The sequence below is a fragment of the Babesia bigemina genome (assembly GCF_000981445.1).
Source record: "Babesia bigemina genome assembly Bbig001, chromosome : III".
Taxonomy (NCBI): Eukaryota; Apicomplexa; class Aconoidasida; order Piroplasmida; family Babesiidae; genus Babesia; species Babesia bigemina.
Window position 1 is genome coordinate 1,169,566 of NC_027218.1, and position 27,856 is coordinate 1,197,421.

The 27,856-nt window shown below is 48.4% G+C and overlaps 11 protein-coding genes across 11 annotated transcripts; 3 read left to right on the top strand and 8 right to left on the bottom strand.

Moving 5' to 3' along the window:
* Window positions 1–357: 357 nt before the first annotated feature.
* BBBOND_0304650 (hypothetical protein, conserved) lies at window positions 358–1,125 on the bottom strand (the record flags this gene model as incomplete). Its single annotated transcript, XM_012913294.1, has 1 exon — window positions 358–1,125. One exon carries the CDS (start codon window positions 1,123–1,125, stop codon window positions 358–360), a length of 768 nt encoding a protein of 255 aa, XP_012768748.1.
* A 2,083-nt stretch (window positions 1,126–3,208) lies between these two features.
* On the bottom strand, window positions 3,209–4,092 carry BBBOND_0304660 (hypothetical protein; the record flags this gene model as incomplete). The annotated part of the gene is made up of 2 exons (XM_012913295.1): window positions 3,209–3,879; window positions 4,065–4,092. 2 exons carry the CDS (start codon window positions 4,090–4,092, stop codon window positions 3,209–3,211), a joined length of 699 nt encoding a protein of 232 aa, XP_012768749.1.
* Window positions 4,093–7,076: 2,984 nt separating this feature from the next.
* BBBOND_0304670 (hypothetical protein) lies at window positions 7,077–12,722 on the bottom strand (the record flags this gene model as incomplete). The annotated part of the gene is made up of 1 exon (XM_012913296.1): window positions 7,077–12,722. The coding sequence occupies one exon, from the start codon at window positions 12,720–12,722 to the stop codon at window positions 7,077–7,079; it is 5,646 nt and encodes a 1,881-aa protein (XP_012768750.1).
* Window positions 12,723–13,670: 948 nt separating this feature from the next.
* On the bottom strand, window positions 13,671–13,915 carry BBBOND_0304680 (hypothetical protein; the record flags this gene model as incomplete). The annotated part of the gene is made up of 2 exons (XM_012913297.1): window positions 13,671–13,804; window positions 13,843–13,915. The coding sequence occupies 2 exons, from the start codon at window positions 13,913–13,915 to the stop codon at window positions 13,671–13,673; spliced, it is 207 nt and encodes a 68-aa protein (XP_012768751.1).
* Window positions 13,916–13,985: 70 nt separating this feature from the next.
* BBBOND_0304690 (hypothetical protein, conserved) lies at window positions 13,986–15,662 on the bottom strand (the record flags this gene model as incomplete). Its single annotated transcript, XM_012913298.1, has 6 exons — window positions 13,986–14,280; window positions 14,318–14,443; window positions 14,485–14,709; window positions 14,902–15,104; window positions 15,349–15,596; window positions 15,635–15,662. The coding sequence occupies 6 exons, from the start codon at window positions 15,660–15,662 to the stop codon at window positions 13,986–13,988; spliced, it is 1,125 nt and encodes a 374-aa protein (XP_012768752.1).
* A 118-nt stretch (window positions 15,663–15,780) lies between these two features.
* On the top strand, window positions 15,781–17,755 carry BBBOND_0304700 (pumilio-family RNA binding repeat domain containing protein, putative; the record flags this gene model as incomplete). The annotated part of the gene is made up of 4 exons (XM_012913299.1): window positions 15,781–15,912; window positions 15,954–16,237; window positions 16,275–16,387; window positions 16,521–17,755. The coding sequence occupies 4 exons, from the start codon at window positions 15,781–15,783 to the stop codon at window positions 17,753–17,755; spliced, it is 1,764 nt and encodes a 587-aa protein (XP_012768753.1).
* Window positions 17,756–17,972: 217 nt separating this feature from the next.
* On the bottom strand, window positions 17,973–19,451 carry BBBOND_0304710 (LEUCINE CARBOXYL METHYLTRANSFERASE, putative; the record flags this gene model as incomplete). The annotated part of the gene is made up of 9 exons (XM_012913300.1): window positions 17,973–18,206; window positions 18,249–18,410; window positions 18,461–18,526; window positions 18,649–18,708; window positions 18,747–18,810; window positions 18,846–18,913; window positions 18,949–19,229; window positions 19,268–19,353; window positions 19,390–19,451. The coding sequence occupies 9 exons, from the start codon at window positions 19,449–19,451 to the stop codon at window positions 17,973–17,975; spliced, it is 1,083 nt and encodes a 360-aa protein (XP_012768754.1).
* Window positions 19,452–19,519: 68 nt separating this feature from the next.
* BBBOND_0304720 (structure specific recognition protein, putative) lies at window positions 19,520–21,594 on the bottom strand (the record flags this gene model as incomplete). Its single annotated transcript, XM_012913301.1, has 8 exons — window positions 19,520–19,572; window positions 19,611–19,891; window positions 19,928–20,019; window positions 20,057–20,151; window positions 20,193–20,556; window positions 20,597–20,997; window positions 21,371–21,485; window positions 21,532–21,594. The coding sequence occupies 8 exons, from the start codon at window positions 21,592–21,594 to the stop codon at window positions 19,520–19,522; spliced, it is 1,464 nt and encodes a 487-aa protein (XP_012768755.1).
* A 374-nt stretch (window positions 21,595–21,968) lies between these two features.
* Window positions 21,969–23,073, bottom strand: BBBOND_0304730 (ribosomal protein L1, putative; the record flags this gene model as incomplete). Its single annotated transcript, XM_012913302.1, has 3 exons — window positions 21,969–22,516; window positions 22,933–23,033; window positions 23,069–23,073. 3 exons carry the CDS (start codon window positions 23,071–23,073, stop codon window positions 21,969–21,971), a joined length of 654 nt encoding a protein of 217 aa, XP_012768756.1.
* A 795-nt stretch (window positions 23,074–23,868) lies between these two features.
* Window positions 23,869–24,558, top strand: BBBOND_0304740 (hypothetical protein, conserved; the record flags this gene model as incomplete). The annotated part of the gene is made up of 4 exons (XM_012913303.1): window positions 23,869–23,905; window positions 23,966–24,010; window positions 24,047–24,258; window positions 24,541–24,558. 4 exons carry the CDS (start codon window positions 23,869–23,871, stop codon window positions 24,556–24,558), a joined length of 312 nt encoding a protein of 103 aa, XP_012768757.1.
* Window positions 24,559–24,600: 42 nt separating this feature from the next.
* Window positions 24,601–27,707, top strand: BBBOND_0304750 (protein kinase domain containing protein, putative; the record flags this gene model as incomplete). The annotated part of the gene is made up of 4 exons (XM_012913304.1): window positions 24,601–25,759; window positions 25,797–25,840; window positions 26,085–26,183; window positions 26,223–27,707. 4 exons carry the CDS (start codon window positions 24,601–24,603, stop codon window positions 27,705–27,707), a joined length of 2,787 nt encoding a protein of 928 aa, XP_012768758.1.
* Between the last annotated feature and the right edge of the window lie 149 nt (window positions 27,708–27,856).

Consider the following 27,856-nt stretch of genomic DNA (forward strand, 5'->3'; position numbering starts at 1 on the left):
TTCGGCGTTAAGAGGCAACTACCATTTGATGATGCTTTCAACCAAGCATAAGTTTTACGTGTAATAAAATACTACAAGTGCGTAATACAACCATTTCTGAACCGTTTACATCTTTATGTTTATACATATTATTGGCTTCCTTTCACCTTGTTTGTGGAAGATGAGCAACAGCAGCCTCTTGACTACATTGACTAGTCACGTTGAGTTAACACTTCTTGGATAATTAAAAACGTGTATGCTTAATATGCGGCACTTTGGGGCGTTGTTTGTTATCCCCCGCAAAATTTGTATCTAACCTAGCGTGATGTGGCAAGCACGGCACTGCTGCGTCAAGATGGGGAAGGTTATCGATAAACCTCACGTTTCAACCGTATACTTACACACAATGCCGTCTAAGAATTCCAACTGGGTTTTTAGAGGTTCGTAATATTTGAGGAAATCCCTACAGGTTCCTTTGGGGATAAAGTCTTTAAGGTTGAATCCCACGGATGCAAACATCTTGCCTACGGAACGTTGGCCAGTACCATTAAGTTTGCTGTCTAAATTGGAGCGCTTATTACACTCACTCTGGATAAAATTAAGGTCGTCGCACAGGGGAATGAGTAAGGAGATGAAAATATCCGCGCATTCCCAAGGGTTTTCGGCACAAGAATTATCCCAAGTTACATCTCTTCCATACGATTCAACATACGTTGAGTCATTAATAAGGTTTAGCAAAATCAATTGAATTCTAATAGAAGCTTTTGACAGGTGACGATATAACTCATTCATCTTCACCTCTGTTTCCTTTTCATCCATTAAATTCAGCTTGATCATAACGTTATCAACCCAAGAAGTTGGTTTTGTGAGCCCCCCACGTCTAGGCAGATGAGATCCTTTTATAATCTTGTTGGCTCCATCATCGAAGTCCCAATCATCGTAATCTGCATCATCGGAGAGCACGTTGGACACGTTGCCTCCCTTCATATTTTTTACATCTGGAAGGTTTGCTGCACCACGTAATAGTACAAGATACAGAGCCTTGGCGAGAATCGGTATTCCACTGCATCTTCTAACGGCCACGATCCAGTCAAACGACTCCTTCAGGTTTGACGGAGCTTCCAAAAGACTGTCGTACACAACCATCTTCAAAACAAGATGAGAAAACAAAACATTGTTTCATGAAAATATGCCCATTTGGATGCCCTTTATAGCCGTTTTCTTGAAATAACAGCGTGCGTGGAGGGTTCTACAAACATCAATTCATAGCGTAGAGTGGCAAAACTGACAAGATAAATTATCATAGAGGCGAAAGCCCCCGTTGATACGAACCAACCCTGCGCATCTATAAAGTTACGAAACACCTAATACATAAACGAAATGGTTTGATGATTGAGCTGCAAGGTTGGAGTAATCCCGACGGTAGGTCTTCTACACCCGTACGCAACGGAAAAGTCCACTCAGATCGCAGATTGTAATGTATATATTCAAAATAAATATTAAAAGTTGATATTATGGCCTGATATGCAGAATTAAGACCGCGGTCAGTTGCATCTTCGGAGCGATGCACGACACCACCAATACACATATGGTTCGGTATTGTGTTTAGAACCTAATGCCTAATCCACATGACATTTTTAATTTAACATATAATGTTTTGCGCCTATTCAAACATTTTGCCTATGTATAAATGGCGGTAGCATCGTAGACATTAAGCAAGTCATCTGAGAGAGCAAGTGACTTTATACAAGCCACCTAATACACCGAATACGTCGACATTGTTTTCTATGGGTACATAAAGTTTGTCGTTAGGATTTTAGCAATCCTTCTGAGATGTGTACCGTACTGTGCGACGCGGTTACACGTATTACTCTCAAAGACTCTGCCTGCTCCGGTATTACGGACACTGTGACCCAGATTATGCCATTATGTATGTCATCGAATACGCTAAGTTTTAATGGCTGAAAAGGCTCGTGAATATAAGTCTTCTACGTCGCCGCCTACGCTATTGTAATAGCTGAATTAATCGCAAGAGGCGCTGATCTACAAACGGAATCCCTTCTGTTTCCAAGAGACTCTGCTATATTTTGGATACATGTAACGCATCATTGCGATATGTTTCCTTTGAGTCCACGAGTGGCATAAGCCGGATACCTTTAGGCTTGGTAGTGCCACCAAATACATACAGAGTATGAAGTGCATCCAATAAAAGAAGTATTAACTGTTATTAACAATTAAAGATCATTGGAACGTATTCTCATATATGCGAAGAATCTTTAGTACACGTCATCATTACGAGCTTGGCCGACATAAATGTAGTGGACGATGACGATTGGAAAAAAGTTTGACAACAGAAACTATAGTGCCTCTACATTCTAAACATAACATTTTACACGGCCTAGTAAATCTCCCTCCCCTGTATTAGTTACAACGACATAAACGGCACTGAATTTGAACCATCACTTTGGGTTTTCGCATTACATGTAGAAGACATATTCACTCACGTCTAATTTAGAAAACAATTAACAACGTACCAGAAGATACTTTCACTCGGGGAGAATTGACAATGTCTATACCAATACATGAAGCGTACGACACCTAGTGGCTTGGTATTACAATCGAATACCTCGATACGCTCACATACAAGAATTTCCGTGACTGGTGCATCATTATATAATGTTTTTGCAATCATGATAACTCAGAATTCAACTATATATGATTCCAGATCAGCGTCGCAACTCCACTAACATCCTACACGTTTCACACAACAGTTCCACAAAAATTAGGTACATTACATACCGCAAGAGATTAGAATCTTATTATATCCGCAATAGTGCCCATGAGTGTTTTCATTGACAACGCCGTCCCGTGGTTATGTAGGAGCGTTTCACAGCGTCACGCTTCTGCTCCATCTAGCGACCCAATCACTAATGTGGAATCTTACTGTCCATCTCCTTTAGCATTGCACTAGCCACCTGCATACGTCGGTGCCCAAGCACCCAGCTTCGTATCGCACTAACACGGTGGGGCTATGCAAAGACGTGTGAAAGGTAAAGCTCAGCTCACTTTGGCAGACTGGATAATATATTAGTGGGTTATACGAGTCTAGTTATGCCTGGAAGCAGTAATGCATTTTTCTCATCGTGGTCACAGATGCTGCACTAACAGAAGTAATTACTACAGCCAAACCTATCACAATTGGAAGATGGCTCCATTAATGCGGTAATTATTATGAGACGCCACGTTGACAAATAGGGTCCTCGTCAAAGTAATCGGCGTCGTAGAGTGAGAGCATTTTCCTGCTATTAGTGAGCAGCGCCTTGACGTCGATGAGGTGTGAAGCCTTAGACCTGATGGCATGAGAACAGAGGTACAGGATGTCCAGGCGGTACAGAATCGTGTATGCTAGGAGGAGTATTGCGACCGACCACAATGCGATGAGCGTGTAGAGGAAGGGCATCCTGACCCTGTAGAGGAAGTCGTCCATGCAGGTCATGAGTGATGCGATAGGCTTGCCGTTAACAATGTCCTGCAGCTTGGCGATAACCTGTTGACATGTGAGTGTCGGCTGCGGTCCCACCTCCGGCGGCGTGATCCCGTGTAGGTAGAGGAGGGGAAGGGCGGTGGAACACAAGTAAGGGGATGAACACTTGATACTAACGTGCTTCTTGAGATCATAATGTAGTCTTTCGAGTGCCTCCCACAGTCTGTCCGGCAGGTACACCGTCCAGCTGAGGTAGGTGTGGGCGAAGGCATGAGAGTACAGGGAGTAGGCTCCGTACGTTATAGGCGAGCAATGTGGATGGCAGTTGGCAGGGTCACTGCCGCAGCCAACCAGTGTGGACAGGAAATTTGGATGGTCATTGTCATTATTGGGCGTGCAGATGTTGTTGAGCAACTCTGTACCCCAGATGCCACGGACAGTGTCCAGGTCGGTGTAATCAAGATGGTCCCAGTCGGGATGTTGAGTGCGGAGGGAGTCACCCAGCGATTATATTATGCATGATATTAAAACAGTAAGGGACTAATTTTGTTTTCTCAAAACGCATTAGGCAGGACGATTATCTTGTAAACATCCCACCTACCTGAGGGGCAGGAAGGCAATGAGCCCATGAATACTGTAATACCAGATATTGGCTGGCATAAGAGGCTGGAGCAAGGACGGCAGACGGAATTACCTATGAGTTGTCTGAGTAGAATGCTATACAGCCCTTCTGACCCAGCATTGTGGCGCAGCCAAGCCGTCTCCCCTAGGAGCTAGGGAGCATCTAAGGGTCCGCCACCGAAAATATCGCCAGATATCACAACAGTACGCTTTACACCACATAAACAACATGCTTAGCAGATCAAAAAGAGACTGATCAATTCACTCCACATTCATGTCTACATTATGTTTTGGATGCTGTAGACGTAACTAAGGAGCAGTGTCTCGTATTAGATATGGTGAGATAGACAACATGTGTCGATCTCTATGTACGCATGTATCCTTGAGTGCGTAACTGTATACCCGCCCACCACGTCCTAGTAGCCCTGTGCCATCTACCCACTGGCTTTGCAATCCGGTTGACTAATTGGATCTCTCAGTCGGCGGATCTGATTGCTAGTCCACCAAATAATACACGCTTCATCATCATGTTATTATTATACCGCCCATTCTGGCAACTACTTATGTTTCAGCCGAAACGAGGTCGGGGACATTGCAGACATGAGGCGTATCTCGGATATTTCGCTCACTCTTGAAATAGATTTCAGTTCCCACACGTCCATTGCATTTAGAATTTCTAGCATTGCCATATGAGTATTCTATTGGTTTCCCTCACCCGCAGTCAATGAAGCGGTCAGCTGTGTCGGTGAGGACGATGACGGGTGACACCTTGGAACCAGCACTTCAACATCATCCGTGTTGCACAATAAAAGCGTTCTAAAACAGTCGATATATTGCGCTGTTAATATATCATGATCGGTTAACGCCATCGCCATATGCATCCCAGCGGTGGTCTGGTGTAGGCAATCACTGCTACCGTTGTTGTCAAGGTTAGTGGAGCCAGTGAAGTGGAGTGAAAGTTGCCGTTAAACATCTGTAATTGTGCGTGATGGGCATTGCCTATAGTTCAAATCGTGAACAAATACGCTGATGGTTGTACCCCACCTTACTGATTCATCTAGTGACAAAGTCAGACGGAAGTCAAGCGCAGACGTAGATTCACAAAACGCTGGTAACTACATTGCACCCACTTACCCCAGTTAATGAATAATCGCAACACAAGAAACACACCTCTAAATCAAAAAACGGAGACAGGACGTTTTATACTTAACTTAGGACGCCAAACCCATGCGCCAAGTATCACCATGAAAATCAAACTGCGTAATTGAGCAACAATGTTTTGTGTCTGAGCTAGACGGTACTTCGAGTAGTAGTTACAGATACATGCTGTGGATATTGCGGATGTTGAGTTATAGGGATTCCAGAAATTATGAGACAACCATAAAAAATAGTGACAGACGCAGGATAAATAAGGACAGCCGGCATGAAAGAATGATAGATTGCACGTTGATGACACATACAGGCGCTTGTAACTACATTAATCAGCGGTTGGTGAATGAGTGACCAGCGGTGTAAGGTGAGGTGATGACTGGTTGCTGCTAGGTTGGGTGGGCTAGGCTGTTACGGCACTAGGGTAGCGATTAGGGGTACTATTACGGTTGTGAATGTAGTCAAGTCGACGATAATGTAGGAGACTTGTGCTCTGATGTAATAGAGGCGTCTAACAGTGACTTTTCGTTCGAGGACGACGTACTCCCGGTCGCCGTGATTATTATCGTTCCATTTGCCAATGAGCGTTTGACGATCCATACAGACGTAACTAGTGAAGGTCACGCCGATGCACGGTTATGAGACAAATTCTAATGCATTATTAGACAAAGAGTGTGCCGTTGATAGCTGACGCCAGGAGCTAAGTGCGATAATACAAAGTATTGGACTTAACTATAGAATGCGATGCAAAACGGTAATTTGCTGACGATATATTCGCGGAAGTTGTGAAACGCTCTAATGCGAAAGATGCATAAACCGAACAGGAGGATGAGGGCGATGATTACGATGATTATTATGGTAGCGATGTCAGCGGCGGCACGCCGTGCACGTTTACTTTCACAACATGAACATACACAATTTGCTTCACATTCGGTTCTACATTTCGTATGGTTACATTCATTAATATCTCTGCTAGACACTTTATCTCGACATACTGGACATTTATTTTCAGCAGCTTTGCACCAATCACAACACAACATACAGCATATACAATTATCTCGGCCACACTTTTTGCCGCTTTTAATACACTTACACGTCTCCTGATCACTCATCTTCACCTCTAGTTCTTTCCCTCAACCTACAAACCATGAAACACGTGCCTCAGCGGAGGACACCGACCGTCTCCCATTGACGCTCCAACCAATCGGGCTACCGCCACCCAGTGCACATTCAGTTACTTCAATAGTATGCCGCTGTCAAAACTGAAGTGCCACAGAGTTAACGCATGTGAGCGGTGTCCTCGCCGTGGCATGCAGGTCAACCGGTACCAGTTGAGCTGGCAACTTCATGCGTCACAGAGCACTCCACTTCGTAACTGCTATATGCGTCAATATGCTGGTATTATAAGTACTGTATAGCAGACGTGCGGCACAAGATTGTCATGTTAGCCATTTACATTGTTGCCATCACTGCCACCTAACCACGCCGTCCACTGGCCACATCACTGCTCCGGCTACATTCATTGCCTAGCAACAAAGATGTTAGCTATCTCACCAATAAACCACGCTCCATACTACGCCCTTTCAAATGTCACGGCACTCCTCAGCAGCCTACATCAGTAGCCTATTACCCATTATTGCTGCCCACTAAAACCAAGGGAGCACGTGGGCATGTTTCACAAGTAGCTGACAACTCAACATCCCAAACGACTAACATATCAATGCATGAATTACATCGACTGCCAGATTGCCGAGTAGGTATGAGGTAATATATTTGGGTGAGTGATAGGTTAGGCGGTGGGTTGCTAGGTAGTGGGTTAGGTGAGCGGTGGTGAGGTGGTCTATCAAGGTTGCAGATAGAATATTTTCCCCAGCTTGTTGACACGTGCCGCGGCGAGTAGTGATTGAGCAGCTATGCGATGTGATGATGGTGAGTGTAGATGCGATTTGATGTGGAGCAGGTCGAGGCGGATGACCATGATGTGGATGAGGTACAACAGAGAGAGGAGCCAGAGGGCAACGTTAAGCCAGATAAAGGGGGCGCGGATGGTGAATAAATATTGCGGAATTGTGATATTGACTAATTTGGCAAGCACGGAATTTCCGTCGCATACATTTCGAAGCTGTAGGACAAACTCTTTACATGTCCTTTTCATTGTGTCTCCTTTACTGCCGCTTGCCAAAGTCGCACTTCCGAAATAAAACCCATATTTGCACAAGGTTGGAAGCGTTGATGTGCAATCTACTATGGATTTGCACAGTGGATCGTGGGCTGAAGATGATGGATCTCGAGATATCGGACAACTCCTAACACAGCTTTTGTCATAGCATTTGGAGCCCTTTGAACCGCATGATTTGTTGCAGTCTTCGTACAATTTCTTGAGCAGGTCATAAAACGTTTCTGTAAGGTAAACGACCCATGAAAGGTAATATCCGCTGTACTCTTTTGAATACAAGTCACGACTGAAGAGGCATAGTGGCCGCATATATGGACCACAAGGACGGGCAGGAATATAGGTATTACTACAACTAATGAGAGAGTAAAGGTCACCTTTGAGGTGGTTGGCTGCATGATCAGTGCTCTTGAACATTGGAGTAATATCAAACCTTGTACTGGAATTTCCGAAATTGGCTTTGATAACTGCGTTGTTAAAGCCATCCTTTCGATGCGCGCCGCTGTCATTCCAATCACGTAGGAAACTATAATAGAATGCGAACATCTCGCCTAATGTTCTGGGAGGCGTCCGCAATAGACACGTCAGATAACTACAAAGTTGGTTAAGTGGGGAATTTTTGTTGCCGCAGAAACTTCTTAGGACATCCTTAATACGCTGCCCGGTCTGTCTGTGAGATGCTACGGTACCAATGTCGGAGAAACCCATGGGCGTGATACATGGGATGCCGTTGTGGTTAGCCACACTGCATTCCAATTTGCATCCAAGTTTGGTGAAAGTGTGCGGTAGGAAGCCGGGTAGGCCGTCTTCCAAAAACGACTGCAAAGGTGACTTAATGCCGCAAGTGGGATGGGTTTTGCACCCTTTACCGCTAATACACTCCGTGCATTGAAGGTCATTGCACTGCCAATTGGATCCACCGACCCCTTTTCCATACCAGCAATCGCTCCACCCAGAAACCTTAGTTGTGTGACAACACTGCTCGTATAGAAAGGAGAGTTGGTGATTTAGTCTGAGCAATATCTCGACGAGAAGATCAAAGCACGCACCAGGGTCACTGGGATAGGATAGATTACCTGGGTTAGTTTTGAAATTGCAGGCATAGATGCCACCAGCGTGGCCGTGGCTTAGTAAAGTGGTGAGGATGTCGTGTGATTGTACGGTCACAAGGCGGAGTGCTGATACCGTGTCTCTAGCCGACAATGGTGATGTGGCTTCTACTTTTAGGTCAACGAACGGTATCCTCGAGTATTCTGTACCTTTATGTTTCTCTGCTTTTTTGAACAAAGTCTTCATGTATTCTTTAAGTGGGTGGTAAGTAGGATTATACTGCAAACCACTGAGCCAACAGAGCATCTGAAATGCGTTGTGAGGTGAAGTAGGGTTTTTTATATCTCTAAGGTGACAAACAGTATGGTAGTCTAGTAAGTTATTGTACAACTGCACGAGCGGGCCATCGTACAAAGCATTGTCGTCACCTGAGTGTAGTGATGCGAAAATATTGTAATTCTCGTAGAGTAAATCTATAATTTGTTCGCCCTTCATTTTACTCCTGTTCTGTAATTCGGCATCTTGTGTGGATGCGCCGCTTGGCACTTTATAACCTCTCTGGCTGAAGAAATCGCCTAATGGATTCAGGACTTTTCTGCTATCTTCCGAAGTCATCTCTAAATTTATTTGCTTGGCATTGGAGCCGCCTTCGCAGATTGTTTTTAGTTTGGTCAAGTCACAATGCAGAATTTCAAAAATGGTTAAACATACCTTGGCGCACTTCTCTGAATTGCCATGAATTTCCCAGTTAAAAGTGTCTGTTGATCCAGAATACTTCGAGACATAGACGTTTTTGAGTTCTTCGACGAATGATATGAGGCCGGACTTTAGGACGTCAAGAAGGGGGTTGGACGACGTAGAGAAGAATTTCGAAGGGAAAAAGTTTTTAATAGCCTCATCTGCCTCGTGAACATTCTTAAGTATAACGTGATTAAATCTATTTAATATGCCGAGTGATTGCATCACATCGCCAACGTTCTTGTATATTGCGTATATACCAGAAACCTTTGAATCGTATAATGGAGACATGATTTGAGTAGACCGGTCTGACGAACCAACGCGTCCAGATGCTGAATTGAGATTAAGCTGGCCGATAACGTAATAGAAAATCTGTTCCAAATATGCCTTGAATTTAATAGATAAGTCTCCAACGTTATTCATATCTTTCAGCTCAGCAATCTTATTACCAGTGCTTGAAATACTTTGACTATTTGCTGCAACTCCACTCACCGTCTTAAGCAGGCCTTTTAAGTCCGTTTTCAAGTCTTCTCCAATTAGTCTTTCAATTTTGATTTTCTGTTCTGTAATGCACCTTACCAGCGCTTGGTATTGTGCATTGTTGGATGATGCGTATTGCGATTGCACGTTCCCCTTAATCGTTTCGAAAGCCTGGGTAATGGCATCCTGACATTTATTGCCAAGTTGACGGATAAATCCCGCTGCTGATTCATGAGCCTGATTTAATACATGTTTAGTCTCGGCTATGAAGCTCTCCTTTTTTTCTTCACCGCTTTTTCGTAACTGTTCTTTGTATCCCTGAACCGATTTCGTAAATACGGCGATCAGCGCTTCGGTGCCTGTTTCCTCTGTTTCTCTAACTGTATTGGGTAGACCTTCAAGTAACGCAAGACTTTTGTTTAATTCAGATACAACTGTATTAAGTCTATGCCTAACCTGATCGAATTGTCTTCCTGCTAGAATTACTGCATCTCTCAAAGCACTGAATTTATTATATAACCCCTTTCTATAATCATCTTGCAGTGTCGTATGGAGTTTGTTAGCCTTCTCCATGGTTTCTAATAGCTTACTATCCGCATCAGTCACTTCCCTAATGACGGAAGCGATGCTTGTGGTAAGTTGTTGCATCTGAGTTGGTAGGGTGTCTACAACTTGGTTCAAAATTCCATCGGCGGTAATGATACCGCGGTAAGCGCCTGCAAGCGATAATACACTGTCACTTACGGCGGTGATGGCTCCATGAATCGTCTCTGAACTCTTTTGGCCTGCGTTACCTACATGTCGTCTATAGTGCCCCATTGTTGTAGCGAAATGATTTTTTACTATATTGTCGCTCGCATTATTTAATGCCAATGCGGATTCGGCAACTTTATCTTTAAGATCCTGGGTTATGGCATCAAAGAAGTTTTTACTGTTGTGTTTAAAACTTTCAAGTGCCTGTAATACCCCTTGCAACTTTGTAAAGTCGCTGTCTATCCGGTGTAATTGTTCCAACGCCTGATTAAATTGGCCGTAGCTTTCGGCCGCTTTCGTCCACGCCACCAAAGATTTCGCATCGCCGCGTTCATCCCTCATACCAATCCGAAGATCTTGGATAAAAAGAGCGACACTACCACGGTTGCTACTCTGCGCAAGCCCCTTCAATCCCCTTTGAAAATCAAGAATTACCGCCTTCATAGCAGAATAAATCCTCGTTTTCAACCCATTCAGATCGCCGGCAACTTTATCATCCAAGGCGTTAACCTGCTCAGTTATTTTGCGTAACAATGTGTCAAGTCGTTCTCCGGCATCTGGAGATGCACCATTTAATATACTTTTTGTTTTATCAAGTGCTTTCTTGATAGCCGGGTATTCGCTCACAAAATTCGCAACTCCTTGCCTAACTTTTTCCTCAAACCCAGCAAGTCCTGTAGGTTGTGCCCCAACGCTTTTATTTTTCATCACCCAATCATTTAACGGCTTTTTAATGTTGGTGAGGTCGTGATGAACAGTATTCGCCTGAATTACAAACCCTTGCAACACCGCCTTTATGTTTTCAACTGTCTCGTCTACCATACCCTTTGGTATCTTACCATTGTTGTTTTTATTAAGCCTTTTGAACTGTTCATCCAATGTCTGGACCGCAGTTTGGAATTCTGATGCGCTCGATGACAATTTAGACATATCAATCCGGTCAATCTGCTCTTTTAATGCGCGGTGCAACGATTCTATTCCCCCTTTAAATGCACTGTGCAAACCGTTAATACACTGTGTTCCCTTCTCCTCCGCAGCTTTCAATGCGGCGTTTACGGAGTCAATCCATCCCTTCAAACGGATTTCGAATTGAGACACTATGTTTTTCTCAAGCTGTTCAACATGCACTTTATGGTTTTTTATTAGCTGCTCCAGATTTTTACTTATTTTTATATTTACATTTTTGGGGATTTCTGTCAACTGAGTATCAATTTTTTCACATTCCTGCTTAAGGGCCCCATTTTCAGCCGAGTTCTTAAAATTTTCAGCTGATTTCTTTATAATTTCGACAGGCATCTCTAACCTCTTTTTCAGTTGTTCATCCAGATTGTTTAAGTTATCTGCGGCCTCCATAGCGAAATCATGGCACGCATTTGCAGTTCCTTTCAACTGCCTATATTGATCGGAAAGCGTCAACGTCTTGGTGCGGTCATACACTTGCATTATATTCTCTATATCGTTTACGAACTCTTCTATAGGTTTAGTAACCAAATCATTATTTTGCGATACTTTCTTAAAATATTTTTCAATGCCCGAAATCACCATCGGAATAACATCCTTAAAAACCTGATCGCCTTTACATCTAGCGTTATGTAAACTCTGAACCGTATGCGTTATAATGGAATTGTATGTATCGACGTTTTTTATATTTGGATTATTTCTCGCAGTTTCCAAAACTCCGTGCAGGAACATTAGAACAGCGTCCCGCAGGCGGTCACAATCGCCGTACACGATGCCTTGACCTGTATAATTCCCAGACTTATAACCCAGGAAGGTCTCAAAACCTTCACAAAGCTTATAAAGGATATTATCATCTGCATCTTTATATTTTTCTAGATGATCGGAAAAATTCCTAAGTTTTGCAATAACCTTATTAGCCTCATCAATTTCCTTTTGAATATCTTGCTTACGTTGCTCACCAATGTTATGATCCTTTTGACAGTCATTTTTATTGGCTTCATATAGTTTTATTTGAGATTCTAATTCCCCTTTATTAGACGCATAATATTCATCAAATTCGACTTCCTTTAATTCCTCTTTAGCCTTAGTACACTTTTCATCAAGCGCAGTACAATAAGAGTGCTCATAATAATCATTAGCGCACTCAAGCTTTCTTCTCTTATGCTTCATAGTCTCTTTAGCCTTCTCAACAGCCTCATCAATCAACTTCTTCAAAGCTTTGGCCAGCTGCTCAAGACCTTTACCATCGCCACCATGCCTAACCTGTATCAACCAGTCGATGGCCTCCCGGAGGTTCTCCGGGCAGTCAGTAAGCTTCTTGAAATGTGGCGCCATTGCTCACAAGCGAACGTTTAATGTATGCGCAACTTCAATATGCCCACCAGCAATCTGAGGTTGCATATACTTGACTCCGGCAAAAATGCGATACGCACTGGTCTGCTAGCAAACTCCTCGCTCACTGCTCCAAACTACATTACTTAAACGATTACCGTTATGATGGCTGATTAGTAATTCAGGACAAAACTGGCATCCACCTCGCTCACCTAATCCCAACCACCAGCACCCAGACAGCTCGAAATTCTGGCCCACTTCGGCGGCGTCCTGAAGCCTCCAAACTGCACTCCAATGTTCCACCGCCGGAAGAAACAGGTATAGTTGATGCAAGCTGCTAGTTAATATTCGCATCAAATTCTACACTGCTTCTCCGCAATTACTGGTCCACCCCACCACTGCTATGCTGCAGCAATACACGAGAGGAGATATTCACGAATCTTTGAATGGAATAATGGAGTGTAATCATCTGAATGACTATATGTTGCAAACACGAGGCGAAAGAGCTCCTGGTTAACTGGCTCCCTTTGCTGCCGTCTAAAGGAACGGAGTCTTCGGCGTGTGATATATGCGAATGTGACGTTAATACGGAGTACGCATAATGTAACATTGAAGCACAGTGAAGATAAAAGGAACTGTAAAATAGTACAATGGCAGAACGGCAGTGAGGAGTAGGTGAAGGACTACGGTAACAATGGATTTCCTGGGACCAGAGGCTCAACACGGAGAAGACGAAAGAGTAGTACTAATCTGACCTCCCTCCGAATAGGAAGCAGAGGGCGACGGCCTTCGTGGAACCCGGGGTCACCAACCAATATCACCGAGTCGATACTTAGACATACAAGAGGAGGTGTGAAGGCGTAGTGAAGGAGCGCAAAGGGGGATAGATACGCCACATGATATGTTAAAGGCAATCGCCTATCTGATGAGTGACATACTGGCTCAAGGTGATCACCACTCTGTGAATAACCCTGGCGCCCAGACAGGGTGGACTCTGTTTTGGATGCTCGCATGGACGGCACCAGTTAGGATCGGCAACGGACCGACGTGGATCCCGCAACCGGTTTCAGCGTTAGGCGGAAGCCCTGCAAAATCGAAAGCCGGCACTAGGCATGTAGCAGACTATAAGCTGAGAGAGCATAATAATAATATGTTGCTTCTGCACTGACACTACTTGATTTTTCTAACGCCGCCATTTTGAGCAATACGTTACAACGACGCTGTATATTAACATTTTATATGTTCTCTATCGCATTTAATATGCTTTTAACTGTCGGAAAGACTTGGTGATGTGGCATCGTCAGATTCCCAGGAGGGTTGCGCTGGTATCACGGAGCAGTGCGACGACTCCGAACTCCTTCGAGGAATATTGAATTTGTATAAATCGCGTAAACTTGAGCATCCTCCACTTTTTACTGGGGCGTCGGTGATGTTTTGTGCACTTTGGAGCGCCCTCACATTTGTGAGATGTACCATAAGGTACGTCACGATTTCCTCCGGTTTAGTGAGGTACGGGAAGTCTCCACCATCTCGCATGTGCGCTATCTTCGCATCTTGGTATCTGAAACTTGAATAGGATGCCTCAATAGTTTACGTACGCTTCAAGCATGTCTTCAGTAAGTTCATCGGGGATATTATTGTTGTTCGTCTCGATAATGAGAATCTTGCTTGGTGGCATCCTTCGAGAGCAGAAGTCGTCTACGTAATCAGTCGACATTTGGAGCCTGTTTGAGCACTGTGAAGATCATTTATAAGGGCCACTAACGATATCCTGCCACCGAGGTCGCTTGCAGTGAGTTGATTGAGTTCGTTGGCCATGAACTCGCGTGCCAATTGTTCTACCATTGGGGATTTTGCTCTGGCGCGTACGTTGTCTTGGGGGCATATGTAGTATTCTACAAAAATGTTTTTAAGCACCACATGGGGCAGCACGGTGAATAGCCTTCCGTACATTCCTCTGAGCTCCGGAGAGCTGCTGAAGCAATCGGTTCTGCGCATATTTTGACGCCATTCATCATAATTGCATATGTTGTGAAAAGACGCCGCACGCCCTGTTTGTCAAGCGTATGGTGGATGCAAACGCCAAAGCCGACATAATGGCAGGGATAATGGCAATGAATGACAAGCTACACTATGTATTTACTTGCACAAAACACATTATGATACCTGACACTATTCATACCTGCGATAGGAATTGCATAGCGCAATGGCGGATAGACTTTCTGGGTATTTCTCGACGAAAAGTTGCAGGAGGTATCCACCCAAGTCGCTTGCAAATACTAGGGGTTTTGACAGCTTAATGTATTCGAGAAAATGAAGCAGCCCTTCAATCCACTCGTCTGGAGAGTAGTATTCCGGATACTGTGCAGAGATGCATCGTACTCCCTGTATCCAAATAAGTTTGCATGTTACGGTGTATTTTGTTGCGATAGATGCTTCACCGCCACTTACAATGTATGCATAAATAAACAAGCACGCATAAATACATGGGTCAGCCTATGTATCACATAATTAAATCCCTAGACAACGCACACCTGCTTCCTTGAACGTTCACATGAAGGGGGAAACATCAAACCTAATGCTACACATCATCGTACATACAGCGGATGTATATATAGGTGTGACTTACAGCTTTCGCGAGCTTCTCTATGACGTAGAAGTAGCATCCTGCCGTCCCGCATATCCCGTGGAGCAAGACTACACATGGCAGTTCCGCAAGTGACTCATCCGATCCATCTGGCTTCTTTACTGTCGCGCCCTCGTAGTACGTCCAGTGAAGCTCACTGATTGGGTCAAATACGCGCTTAACTGGATTCTCCAGTTTGAAGCGCGCGTAGTCCCTCTGGATCGACTTAAGGGACGATAGACACTCCACAGCTACGGTTAAATGACTTTGTAATACTATTTTCTCTTACTTGGAGAGCGCACATCACCTTCGTTCATTATTTAGGGTGGTGGCTCGGTGGCAGCTACCCCGCTACGTGGCTCGCCGAGTTAGCGGGTTCGCCTGCCTCAAATTCTGTCTTATCAGTCTCAATAATGCAGCCGTTCTCGTTTTAAAATGTTGAGCTTCGTAGAGGCGGAGATGTACCTCCGCAGTTTGCGCGAGGGTATTGCCAAAGTTCAGGAGGATTCCACCGCTTCTGAGAAATACCTGCTCGCATCTAACGCTTTTTCGCAGATACAGGACCATGTATGTTTACACCTACTCCGAAAATGATTATTTTCGTTCAGATTCCGAAATTGGCAGCTCATCAAGTGCTTTCGAGATATGTCGAGAAGCTCATTGCGCTCCTGGCCCATTCGCTGATTGAGGACCCAGCGAACGAGCTCGAAGAGAAGCGCCAATTGTGCGAGTCCATATGCCTGCATCTTATGATGAAAGGCGATGTCACAACTCTCTCCATGGATTCGTTCGGTTCGCACGTTCTGCAGAGCGCTCTTCAGTGCGGCACGATTTTTGAGCACCAGGGCTTCAGTCTAAGCACGCCGCTTCAGTACTTCGCGGCAGCGGTAGAGTAAGTTTTGTGCCGTGTCTACTCGATGTGAAACCAGGGATGGCTGTCTTTTCCAGATGCTGCACCACCCGTCAGGATCGCACGTGTTGCGCAGCCTGATAAAGGCTATCGCATGTGCCCTGGACGCGGATGCCTTCCAGAGTTCCAGAAGTGGGTCAATACGCCGTGTATATATATTATTGTCTCAGGATCAGGGAAAACAGCGGATAAGTGCGAGGTGTTGCTGCATGCCCAGGTATCGCTAATTAAAACCATTTGACACCTTTGCAGCATGAATTGGAAGAGTGGCGTTTCGCAAGACTGGAGCGTTGGGCGGACCTGTTTTGCTTAGATTTGGGTGGTTCGCTTTCTACCACCCAGTCGTCGATCACTGTTTGCGTCGTGTTGAAGATGTGCCAGAGCAGACCTGGTAGCAACGTGTCACGATTGTGCAACAGCGTTTCGGAATACTGTGTTACGCACTGCACCGAGTCTAAAGCGGTGAGCTACGCAGCTCAAGAGTGCCTTCAGCTATGCTCGAATGAGGAATTTAACCGTGTTTTCAACATTTTGGTGGCCACGAGGGCGCAAGAGCTGTCGGAGCACGCGTTTGGAAACTACGTCGTCCAATCCGTTATTTGCCACCGTTATTTCCAGCAGAGCCACCTGGAGCGGCTGTTGAATTCCATTGATATGGGCAAGTTGCTCCTGAGCTCCTCTGCCTCGGTGGTATGGCGAATGTGCGAGTCTGCGGTTACTCTGGGAACGTGTCAAGCTCTTTTTGTAAAAAAGCTAATGGCTGCACTTCGTATATCGAACTACACAGTCAATGATTCGAAAAAGAAGCGCGCCAAAGAAAAAAAGAGGAAAGCCAAAGAGGAATTGCGATCAGATGGCGCTGCGTCAGCCGATGCTGCTGACGACAGGGGTGCTCAACCCGTTGAAGAAACGCAATCTGGCGATGAATCGGGCGCCCATTCATTCAAGGGTCATCTTTGGTTAGCGCTGACCTCTTGCACGCGGCCTGAGAAAAATCATATCCACCTGCGTGCGGCCGGTGCGTCCATATTGCTCCACATGCTCAAGTTTGAACGCAAGTTAATCGTGAACCTGCTGAGCGACTTCAAATACTTCCTCCGTATCGCAAAATCGCATGGCCGTATCGTCGACTTAGCCACTGATCGCCACTATTCCCGGGTGCTCCAGTTAATGCTAGACCGCCGTCAGGGTCTGATGACGGAGAAGCAGGTGAGGAGGCTTTTCAAGTACCTAAAGCCCCATTTGTTCGACATCGCCATGGACATCAATGGCGCTTTCGTGCTTTCGGACCTCTTCCAGGCGTCGCCATTGCAGCTCAGGCGAGCCCTTTTAACGGGGCTTGCGCCGCACAGCAAGGAAATCATTGACAGAAACAAGAAGTTCGCCAGCATCATATGCCTCGACGCATTCTGCAAGAGCGAGTCGGCGTGGACCAAGCATCAGACTGTGGCCGAGTCCGTCCGTACTCTCTTCAAGGACATTATCAACCCGGGGTCGTAATACCGCCCCGAGGCTACCGAAAACGGCAGTCACGAAACTGCAACATGTAAATTGACGCGTTACAGTATCACTTTTATGTATGTTGTCACACTACAAGATCCGCGTATCTTTGACGCGCCATTTTAGGTGGTATTCGCTGCGCTAACGCATAAATGTGGATAATCACGATCTCTCCATTCGGTGCTCAGGGCGCACCGCATATAAACATTGTCAGGATCTAGGATAGCCAGCCCGTGCTCAATGACGCCGGCTGCATTTCGGAAAGGGTACCACTCCGTATCATTTCTCTCACTTCCTCCGTGGTGTAGGTCCTAATCGTTTTGGCCGCATCCGTTTGTGTAAATGTGTCGAAAAGCTTCGACATCCTCTCCGGTTTGGTGCCACATACACCTACGACATAATGCTGGCACACAATGACGATCTCCTCGACCTCGTCCAGACACTCAAGTTTCTGCAAGGCGCTCAATCAGGCAACGCCACGATCAACACCTACCCTCAGCCTCCTCTTTTCCTCATCGGTGATGAGCACGTTGTATAGGGTATTCATGTCCATGATTGCGACCTTCTCCCAGCCGAGCTCGGTGTACCTATGCATCAGTGTTTCCGCGTCATCATGTATATAGTTCGCTTTTTTTTCACAATCAGTCTCATTCCACTAGTACACGTGTCAAATCCGGATTGTGGATTGTGTCATTGATTGCTCACTGACCTTTTGATCTGACTCTCTATGGTAGGGTAAGCAATCGACCCGTGCAGCTCGCTTCCGAATTCCTGCCCAAGATGCGACAACTAGGACTACGCCTTACTCTGTACCGCTCGACCATGAGTTGGCCGAACTTGTCGTTGATCCTGACCTACGTTTTCATGACTACGACGGATGTAAAACTGCGTACCGGCTCCCAATACACGAAACACGACGGGCCGCTAGAAACACTTGAGGCGAACTTGATGATCTGAATTAACGTCATCTAAATCACGCAGACGACAATACCTTGTTGCTTTTTTCCACATCCAGGTAAACAAGGGAGCACTCGCTGAGGAAGACGGTGGGTTGGCTGCAGCTGCTTCAGGAACACCATTTACGACATACTCCCTGGCGAAGTTGTAGTTTGACACGAGCATCTCTATTTCTGTGATATTGTTTAGATCCGCCGGAACCTGAGTATCTACGTTTTGGCTCCGCTCTAAGCTACCATTTTGTATCTCTTGGCATCTATTATCTTATCCCCGTCACCGTCGAACTCCTGCAGCAGCTCCATCACAGGATAGGCCTTCCTAATCAACGCCGCCTTCGCCTTCAACTGCCTCGGCTTGTCCACGTCGAAACACGTCGCTTTTGGATAGTGCTGCAGAACCCAGAACGCCAGGGTGTCGAACCCGCAGCCGAGGTTGACAAGCTGGACATTTTCATCCGGAAACTGCTCAATAAACGCGCTAATTGCTTGTCTGATGGCATTTATGCGCAGGAAGTGAACTATAGGCAGATTTGAACCGCGTCAACGCACGACGTACGCATGTTATGAATCGGACCGTGCTTCTTGCCATCTGTGAAGTAACCGATGTAGGAATCCTCTACATATCCTGCCTGTACCGCTGACCTGCCCGTTTATGTATGGATCGACGCCGACAAGTACCATTTGCATCCGACGGCATGGCGGCTAGTGTCGAACGCATCAATGCTGCGTTCATCCGCCATCGACACGTAGCTTATGAGTATATTTAAATATTATGTTAGGAATTTCAAATGTGTGTCTGACTTGAAAACTATTCCTCTTCTTCCTCCTCCTCGAGCTCGTCGGAACCGTCGTCATCTGACTCTGCGTGGTGTTGCCTCCCCAAGACAGATCGCCCTTACCTTCCTCATCTTCGAAATCTTCATCTTCCTCATCGTCCTCATCATCTTCTGCGCCTGCGAGTTGCGCAGCTCGGTAGTTAGCGGCCTTTTCGGCCTCCTCGAGCCTCTTGATTTTCACGTCTCTCGACGCCAGATACTTCGATAGCGGCTCGAATTCCGCACGATCGATGTTCGTGAACTCGAATTCTTGCCCTAGTTTGGTGGCGATACTGAATGCGAAGAATCTGTTTTGCGTAGACATGCCGGTCCTGCTGAACTCGACAGAAATTATGTCATCGAATCTGTACAGTTATAACGACCAATGATATTTCACCCACCTGATGAAAATGACCGGTTTAACAATAAACAGCAGCGATCTGTTGAGTGGGAACAGGTGACCGCTCGTTGCCTTGTACGTGCATGAGAATCCCTGCGTGGAATTTGAGATTCGCAATTAAGGCACCTACAGATTCTCCCTTGTCCGACTTGAACTCTCCAGGCACGACGATAGGCTTGCTAACCAGCGTCCCGAAGAGTTTTGTCACCACATTGAACGTTTTGCCTGATTAGCGATGACGGTCGAACCAGCGGTGCGGTGCTTACCGGTCATTAGCTTTTCCAGTTTCATGGTCTGCAAGTCAGCTGGCGGCATGTTAATCTCCAGCTCGATGTCCTCCTCGGCGTCAAATTGCATAACAACATAGGGGTACCTGGTCTGCCCGTGGCGCATCGCCTGGTGCAGACCCACAATGAAGTTGACGTGAGGGCTGTTGGGTTTGGGGACGAGGAACATGCGTGATATATTCGTGAAGAACATGTTGTAGTCGTAACTCTTTCCGTGCAACTTGATGTGCCTCCTCGTGAACTCGATTTCGAACCTTCCCCTCGGGACGATGAGCGGCACATCTGTGAGCAGCGCGACGGTTTCCGTCTTGAGTTCGTCGAGTCCGGCCTTGAGCAGGAAGGTCTGTGCAGCAGTTGTATGGCTACATATAGTGGTGGCGTACCTGCTTGAGGTCCTCCAACTGCAGCTCGTTGTCCTCAGAATCCGGTTTGTTGGGCATGAAGAACCTGATCTCCACTAGCTCATCTCCTGTGGTGCTTGCCTTTTCCGGCTTGATCTCGACAGCGAGGTCCGTTTTGGCCGGGACTGTGACCTGGCTGACGCTTTTAGCGTCAATGTCGATGGCGGTCTTCTCGTCGATTTTGAGTTTGAAGGTGTTGCTGTCAAACTCGTACGTCCCCCAGTGCCAGCCAGTGTGCGCTACTTCGTCCATGGTTATCGGGACCTTGAAGTGGGTCTCGAGGTGCTGCCTCAGTTCTGCAATGCCCTTTTCTGAGAACCCGCAGAACCTCAGGACGGCGTTATCCTTGGCGGCGTTCATCTCGAAGCGCACCTGGTACGTGCCTGCGTGGAATGAGTTGCGGATCGACTTAGAGGCTGTAAGGATAGCCCATCCATGATATCACATACATCTGCACTCAAAGAGAACACTAAAACCACTACACACAAGAAACAGGCAGAGAATGTCCGTGTATAACGGGTATGATGCCTATACTATACATCATCGGTCCACAAGGGTCCACGGTATCCCATTTCCCTCGCTTAGAATCTCTCCCACTCTTCAACAACACATACACGTAAAACGTCAGTGTGGATGATGTTCACGATTCAAGGGATTTGAAAAACAGCTTTAGGGCTCCTTCCTTAATGACAGGTGCCCATCACGCTGCCATCGGAAACACCGGCAGGCTGTGACGCCAAATAGATTCAAACACACCTCCTCCGGTATTGATGAGGGTGATGTTTTGCACATCGTTTTGTCGGTGCTGGACGACTTCGCCGGTGCGCTTGTTCTTCCATCCGAACAGCTCGGTAGACACCTTGAAGGCTCCCTGTATGTTTTTGAGTTACACGTCGTATCTCACAGCCTTCTCTTACCGTGTCGCTCCCCCCGGATTGCCGGATGCTACCGAACACGAGGACGGCGTTGGCAGCCGCCATTATGGGCGTGGTTACGTTGCGCTACTCGCCGGTCGAGTGTGTGATCGCCGGAAGGTATACGGCGGTTTGTGTGTTTTTGTGAGTTTGACGCGCACAGATTCGCGCTTTTACGTTGTTTCTAGGTGTAAAAACATGACAACAATGCCGTAATGGCCGCGACGCGAGCAGCTCTTCTGGGGTGTTGGCCGCAATTAACGGAGGCCGCCGTTCGAGCTCTACGCCGACCGGAGAATTCGTCAACGCCAAAGGCGCTCAATTTGCGCTTCTCTATGAATGCGCTGGCTATAGAAAGCCCAGCTCGGCGCAAAGGCTTCCTCACGCAATGGTGATGTTGTTTATGCACTAAATTAGGGTTAGCTGTTTCGATTGCGGTCTCAGCCGTAGATCTTCTGCGGCTTACCCATAGTGCTCTTGATGGTGAGACCACGGACGTTGTGCCAGTTCTTCTTCAGAAGACTGACAAGGTAGTTGATGGCGAGAACGATGTTCGCCCTCAGCTGTTCGTGGGTCATCTCGACGTTTCCAACGGCGACACCCATGCAGAGCACCTTCTTCAGCTGGAACTTGACGCTAGCCTTGATTTCCCTGACCTTGTCCTCCATGTTGTCGTTGTGTGTCAGCTGGGTGGGGAACTTGCCCGCCTTGTTGAGTCCGGGACCGAGGAACCTGGGGATCTGAGGCAGGAGCGTCTGCGAGGCGAGGAAGGCGCCGTACTTGTTGGCCAACTTCTTGACCAGGGTCTTGTTCCTGTTGAACTTCTTGAGACCCTCAAGGTCGATGTAATCGATTCCAAGACTCTTGGCCTGGTCGCAGTGCACCTGGTCACCGAAGACGCAGACGCGGAGACGCTGACGCGGAATGTTCTGCAGCACCACGCTGCCGCTGAAACGCTTGTCCCTCTGGGTATCGTAGTCCTTGAGCGCTGCATGTGTTATAAGCGGGGGCATTACATTAGACAGCGAAAACCAGTTTGGCACTGACACTACACTTGCACTCACAGGCAACATGCATATCAGCGGGTAAGGCAAACGGCCGCCGAGGCTTCCAACCCCCAAAATACACACCCAATCAGACAGCAGCTCCCACGAAGAGCTCAATGATATGGGCGCGGGGGTCACAGATTGAGCAGCATTCCGCCGTGGCGCAGCACACCCTCCGGCCAGCGCTCGGCCCGAGGCATAAGCAGGCTCAGCCACGCATCACACCCGGGTTTACCGAAATACGGATTATATTAGGCCGTTTTACAGGAGCGGCCTGCGCCGTTATCGCCGATACGGGCGCGACACCATGAGTAGAAGGGACATCACCACCGCCACAGAGCAACTAGACGGAACTTACAGATCTGAAGCTCCACAGTCTCGACGAAATTCCTCTTCTTTTCCTTCGACTGGGTGAGGATGGCCTCGATGGCCTCGTTGAGGGTGTCGACGGCGAGCTTACTGCGCGGCGTGATCAGGCGACGGTTGTAACCCACCTCATCTTTGGCTTCTTGCTATAATCCTCCTAACGATATTACAGTCGGTGACACGCGGGGCGTTACCGATAATTCGCCGACTTCGGAGGCCTGTTGTAGATAGTGCCGGAAGCAAACGATGCTCTGCAATACCTGTGGGGAGATGTTGCGGAGAGGGCCGAGGGCCACAGCATCGTGTGGCCATATTCCGTCCACATATGACAACGTTTTACGTTTCCTTCTTTTCTTTGAATTTGTAGAGGACCAAAACACAGCTTGTAGCGCTGATGTGTGAGGACCTCACGCGGCGCAAGCGCCCATCGGCTGCTGCCTTCTAATAGTTATAAGATGCGGTTATTGTGTTGATATGTGTGCCGTTACGATTTTTGCAGTGCTAAGTTTTAATTTCGTCGCTAGAAACCGTCACAATAGCTCACAACCGGCCAGGTGTGTCCCATCATGGGCATCTCCGCTCTCAATCTGCGAGTCGCTTAGCAAGCGCAGACAGCAAAAAGGTATTTCAAAATAGCGTCCGTAACGGGCGGGAGGCCTCGCACACGCGGTTTCAGGGCCACAACCCGAGCAGACCTCTATCCTCAATGTCGCCGAAAAAGTCGGCTATAAGAGTCATCATACGGCCTTTATTCCATAAAACATATTTCGGTGTGACCTGGTTGCCTCGTAGTACCGTTATCGCCCAACGGATACCCATATTTTCCCACCCCATCTTAGAAGGGCGGCCGCGATTACTTTCCATAGGCATTACAGTGTTGCTGCCTACTAACGTTCTTTGGCTGCTGTGACAGTAAAACTCGATCAGGATGGTGGATGAAAGACGCAAGCGTGCTCGCGATGAAGGTGAGTGTGATGACCCTCGATGTCTAGCTTCCCCTCCCTCCGCCTAACAGACGTTTACAGATTCCGACGAGGAGGATCCCTTGAGCAAGAACGACCCCGACAGAGGTGTGTACAATTTTGGCGATTTTCACGGTGTGGCAGACTTCGCCGAGGACCTTGAGCCCAAACGCCCGCGTTCAACTCGTCGCTGTGCGCAGAACAGGAAGCCCATAACGGAGGAGCCCACAGACTCCGAGGCAGAGGAGCCCGAAGAGGAAGTGGCGGAGGCCGAAGACGAGGAAGAAGAGGATGCGGAGGAGGAGTACAACTCCGAGGACTTCCAGGAGGAGGAAGAGGAGGCTGGCGATGAGGAAGTAGGTGCCCAGCGACCCGTTTTACACGCTTTGCAGTGATGTGTGACATTTGCCTTACAAGTGTGTGAAAACCCACAGCAGGATTAGTGATGTGCATCCCCAAACCCGCTGGTCTTTCGCAGACTCGGTTCACTCGACACATTTATGGCGTACTTTGGTCGCTGATAGCGGCTCTCTGTTAATATCTAAATTTTCAACACGTGATAATCTTGACATCTATGCGCCGATGCTCAATAAGACGGCTGTAGTTTGGGTACGTTGCGGCACGTGATTCCTTGCTAGCCTTTGGCTGTGGATTGAGGCCGTTAGGCTGCCCGTACGCTTCAAGTACTGCGGTAACCGATGTACGGGGGCGGGCGAGATGGCGGCTGCTCCGGAGGATGCAGGAGTGGCGGCGACCTGGGTACCGAGAACCCAGACAGCGCACCTGCTGGTGATGCTGCCGACCCGGATGTTACCATCGGCGCCCAGTGTTACCGATGCAGCACTCGCAGGGCAACGTTGCTGACCCGCAAGGCGTCCTGCAGGGACTGTTTCGTCGAGGTGCTGCGTAGGAATTTCGCATCGAATCTTCGGACCCGCTGCATCAAGCGGGTCGAGAGAGCGCAGTCGATGATAATGCTGGTTGGGGGAGATGCGTTCTCCACGTCGATGCTGCATCTGCTGCTGGACCGTAACAAACGCCGCTATTTGCGGGTATCGCAAATTCCTGAGGATAGTGACGTGGCGTCACGCATCTTCGCATCGGACGACCTGTCGGTGGAGAGCGTGCTCTCGCTTGACTTCCATGTGGGGACCGTAGGAAGCTTCGCTGAGCGCTCGGAGGCGTTTTTTAAGCACGTCACGGCGGTTGTAAACGGGGTGGGCAACTCCAGCGAGGCCTGTCAGCCGCTGCCGGCCGTTGACACCGCCAGTGAGCGCCTGTTGCTAGGCGGAGTGAGGCTCTCCCATCTACCCATTTGTTATTATTTGCATGAAGGAGCAACTTCGTGTGACCAGAGGTGTGATGCGCTTAAGGGGAGCCTCACGCGGATGTATGACGGGTTGCTGTGCGACGAGTTGGCGTACTCCCTGGATTTGTTGAGCACACTGAACCTACGCGCATATATACAACGTAGAGGCCTCACAGGTGCGCTTGTGTGTGCATGTGACACCCAGGAGGTAATTGCGCGACGTGTGATGATGCTAACGTGTTTGGGCGCCGGCGACCGCGTGGCATTCCGCAGTGCCTTCGTCGACGACCACAGTTTGGCCGAATGCGGGCGAATAATTCGACCCATGAAGGCATTTTCGTCCAAGGAAGTCGCTTTGTACCACCGGCTCAGCGGTCTACCTGCGCTCCCGTCTTTGGATCTTTACTGGCACGGGAGCCCCCAGGCCAGCATATTGGGCTGCGTCAACGCGTTGATCTCGACGGTCACTTCCGCCCACAGCAGCACGCTTCACAACATTTGTAATGTCGTGGAGAAGCTGGTTCCCGATTTCCCCGACCGTGTCTCAGGTGCGTTTGGCGTCTGCCGATGTTCACAGCGACGCAGTCTGTCGAGTCTGCGGAGGCGCCATGTACCCCTCGGACGCAAAGGTAGTCGTTTTTGTCGCGTATATAACGCATTACGCTCTCAGGAGGACGAGTGCAGAGCATGCGCATTTTTTTGTTCACGCAGCGGCGATTTTGTGAGCGTTGCCTCGCATGTCACTGCGCCGCCGGACGTGGAAAGTGCGCCTTGACCTACAACTGGTTCTTTTGACACAACATCTCAATTTTCATAGTCTGGACGGATTAGAATGCGTAGCGCTGCGTGATGGGTGACTCGGGCTGGCGGCAGGGGTGGAGCGAGGAGCTCCGCAGCGCCACCCGTGCGTCACTCTCGACGTTATGCGACTCGGATTACGAAAGCTTTGTCGACGTTCTCGCGTTCTGGGAGGTAGCGTTGTTCTGAGCATGCTCCGCATATACCTCTTAGGTGTTCCGTCTCCTCCTCAAGGCTGACGTGTTGATGAGCAGCTGCGTGAAGGCGTTTTCCGGCACCCGGGCGTGTGGTACGCGCGTCGACCGAGAGTTTGACGTGCTGCTAGAACGCGGGGTTGCCAAGGGGAAGACGCTGTTCAAAGACGTGTACCTCGTCTCGCAGCTGCTCAACCACTACGTGAACCCGCACAAGCGCGTCGTACCAGGCACCCCGTCTACAGCTGCTTGCGCCGAAGGCCACAATTCAGACGACGATGTCGGCCGAGAGCACCACGCATTGCGTAATTCGGACTACCCCCGATCCTCCGCAGCTGGCAACGGCCGCGCCAGTGACAGCCCCGTCTGCGGTACCTGCGGCGTGGGTGCGCTGTGTCACGCAGCAACCTGCGCCACCAATTACGGAGTGGCCCCCGCTTCCAAACGCGATTGCAGTCTGGCAGACTGGGACATTTTCACAAAACTGCTCTCAGGCGGCGACAGCCGTCCGCGCATGATGCCGCTGTACAATAAAATACCCTTCCTCTCTCTTGGCAACTTCGTGTTTTTCTACCGCATAAACGAGGGCTCGTCAGGCAAGGTCCACGTGGGTTTTCACAAGTCTCACCGCCGCACTTACGCGCTGAAGGTCATCAGCAAGTCGCAGTTCAACTGCGACCGCGCGCTTTTCCGCCGCCTCAAGGACGAGATGAGCCTGGTGACTGCGCTGGGGCACCCCAACATCGTTCGCACGTTCGAGCTGCTGGAAACGGTGTCCACCATCGTGATCGCGATGGAGTACTGCGACGGCGGCGACATGATCGGCCTGATAAAGGAGTACTCCCCGATGGCCGAGCCCATGGCGCGCGCAATTTTCCGCATGGTGGTGGCCGGCGTGCACTATCTGCATTCGTCCGACATCTGCCATCGCGACATCAAGCCGGAGAACATCTTCCTGAAGCGCGTGGCGCCCAGGTCGTTCGGACAGGTCGCCTCCATCTCCGGCAAGGGCAGCCACGCGGTGGGCGCTTACGAGCCGCATGCAATTCAGTACGGCATGATGCCCTACATCGTCAAGATCGGGGACTTCGGCGCCGCCACGCGCATCAATGACAACCGCGCCCTGCTGGAAACGGTTGGCACCATGAGCTACGCGGCGCCGGAGGTGCTCGGGTGCGGCGGCGTGACTGGGTACAACGGCAAGAGCGCGGATATCTGGTCACTCGGCGTGCTTCTCTATGCGATGTTGTTCGGCGAGCTGCCGTGGCACAACGAGGACTTCGGGCTTCGCGAGGCGGTCAAGCAGATACTGGACAAACCGCTCACGTTCCCATGCCAGACCAGCTCGACGTCCAGGGACCTCATGTCGTCCATGCTTCGCATTGAGCCTGCCGACAGGCCCACCATCGAAGGGGTCATGGCCCACCAGTGGTTAGCGGAGGGTAACGTTGACGCTCCCCTGGTGCTCAAAAAGATCCGCCCGACACTCTCTAAACCCGAGTAAAAACGGGCCATCTAATTATCAAAAAGTGTAGCTTGTTGTTTAAACCGATGTTGTTTGCAGTTTCAGTGGCTGCGATGGCCCACGAATCTTGTTGCATGCCCTGCAGTTACGCCCGTGACCACCACTCATCTCCACCGGTGCTTCACAAA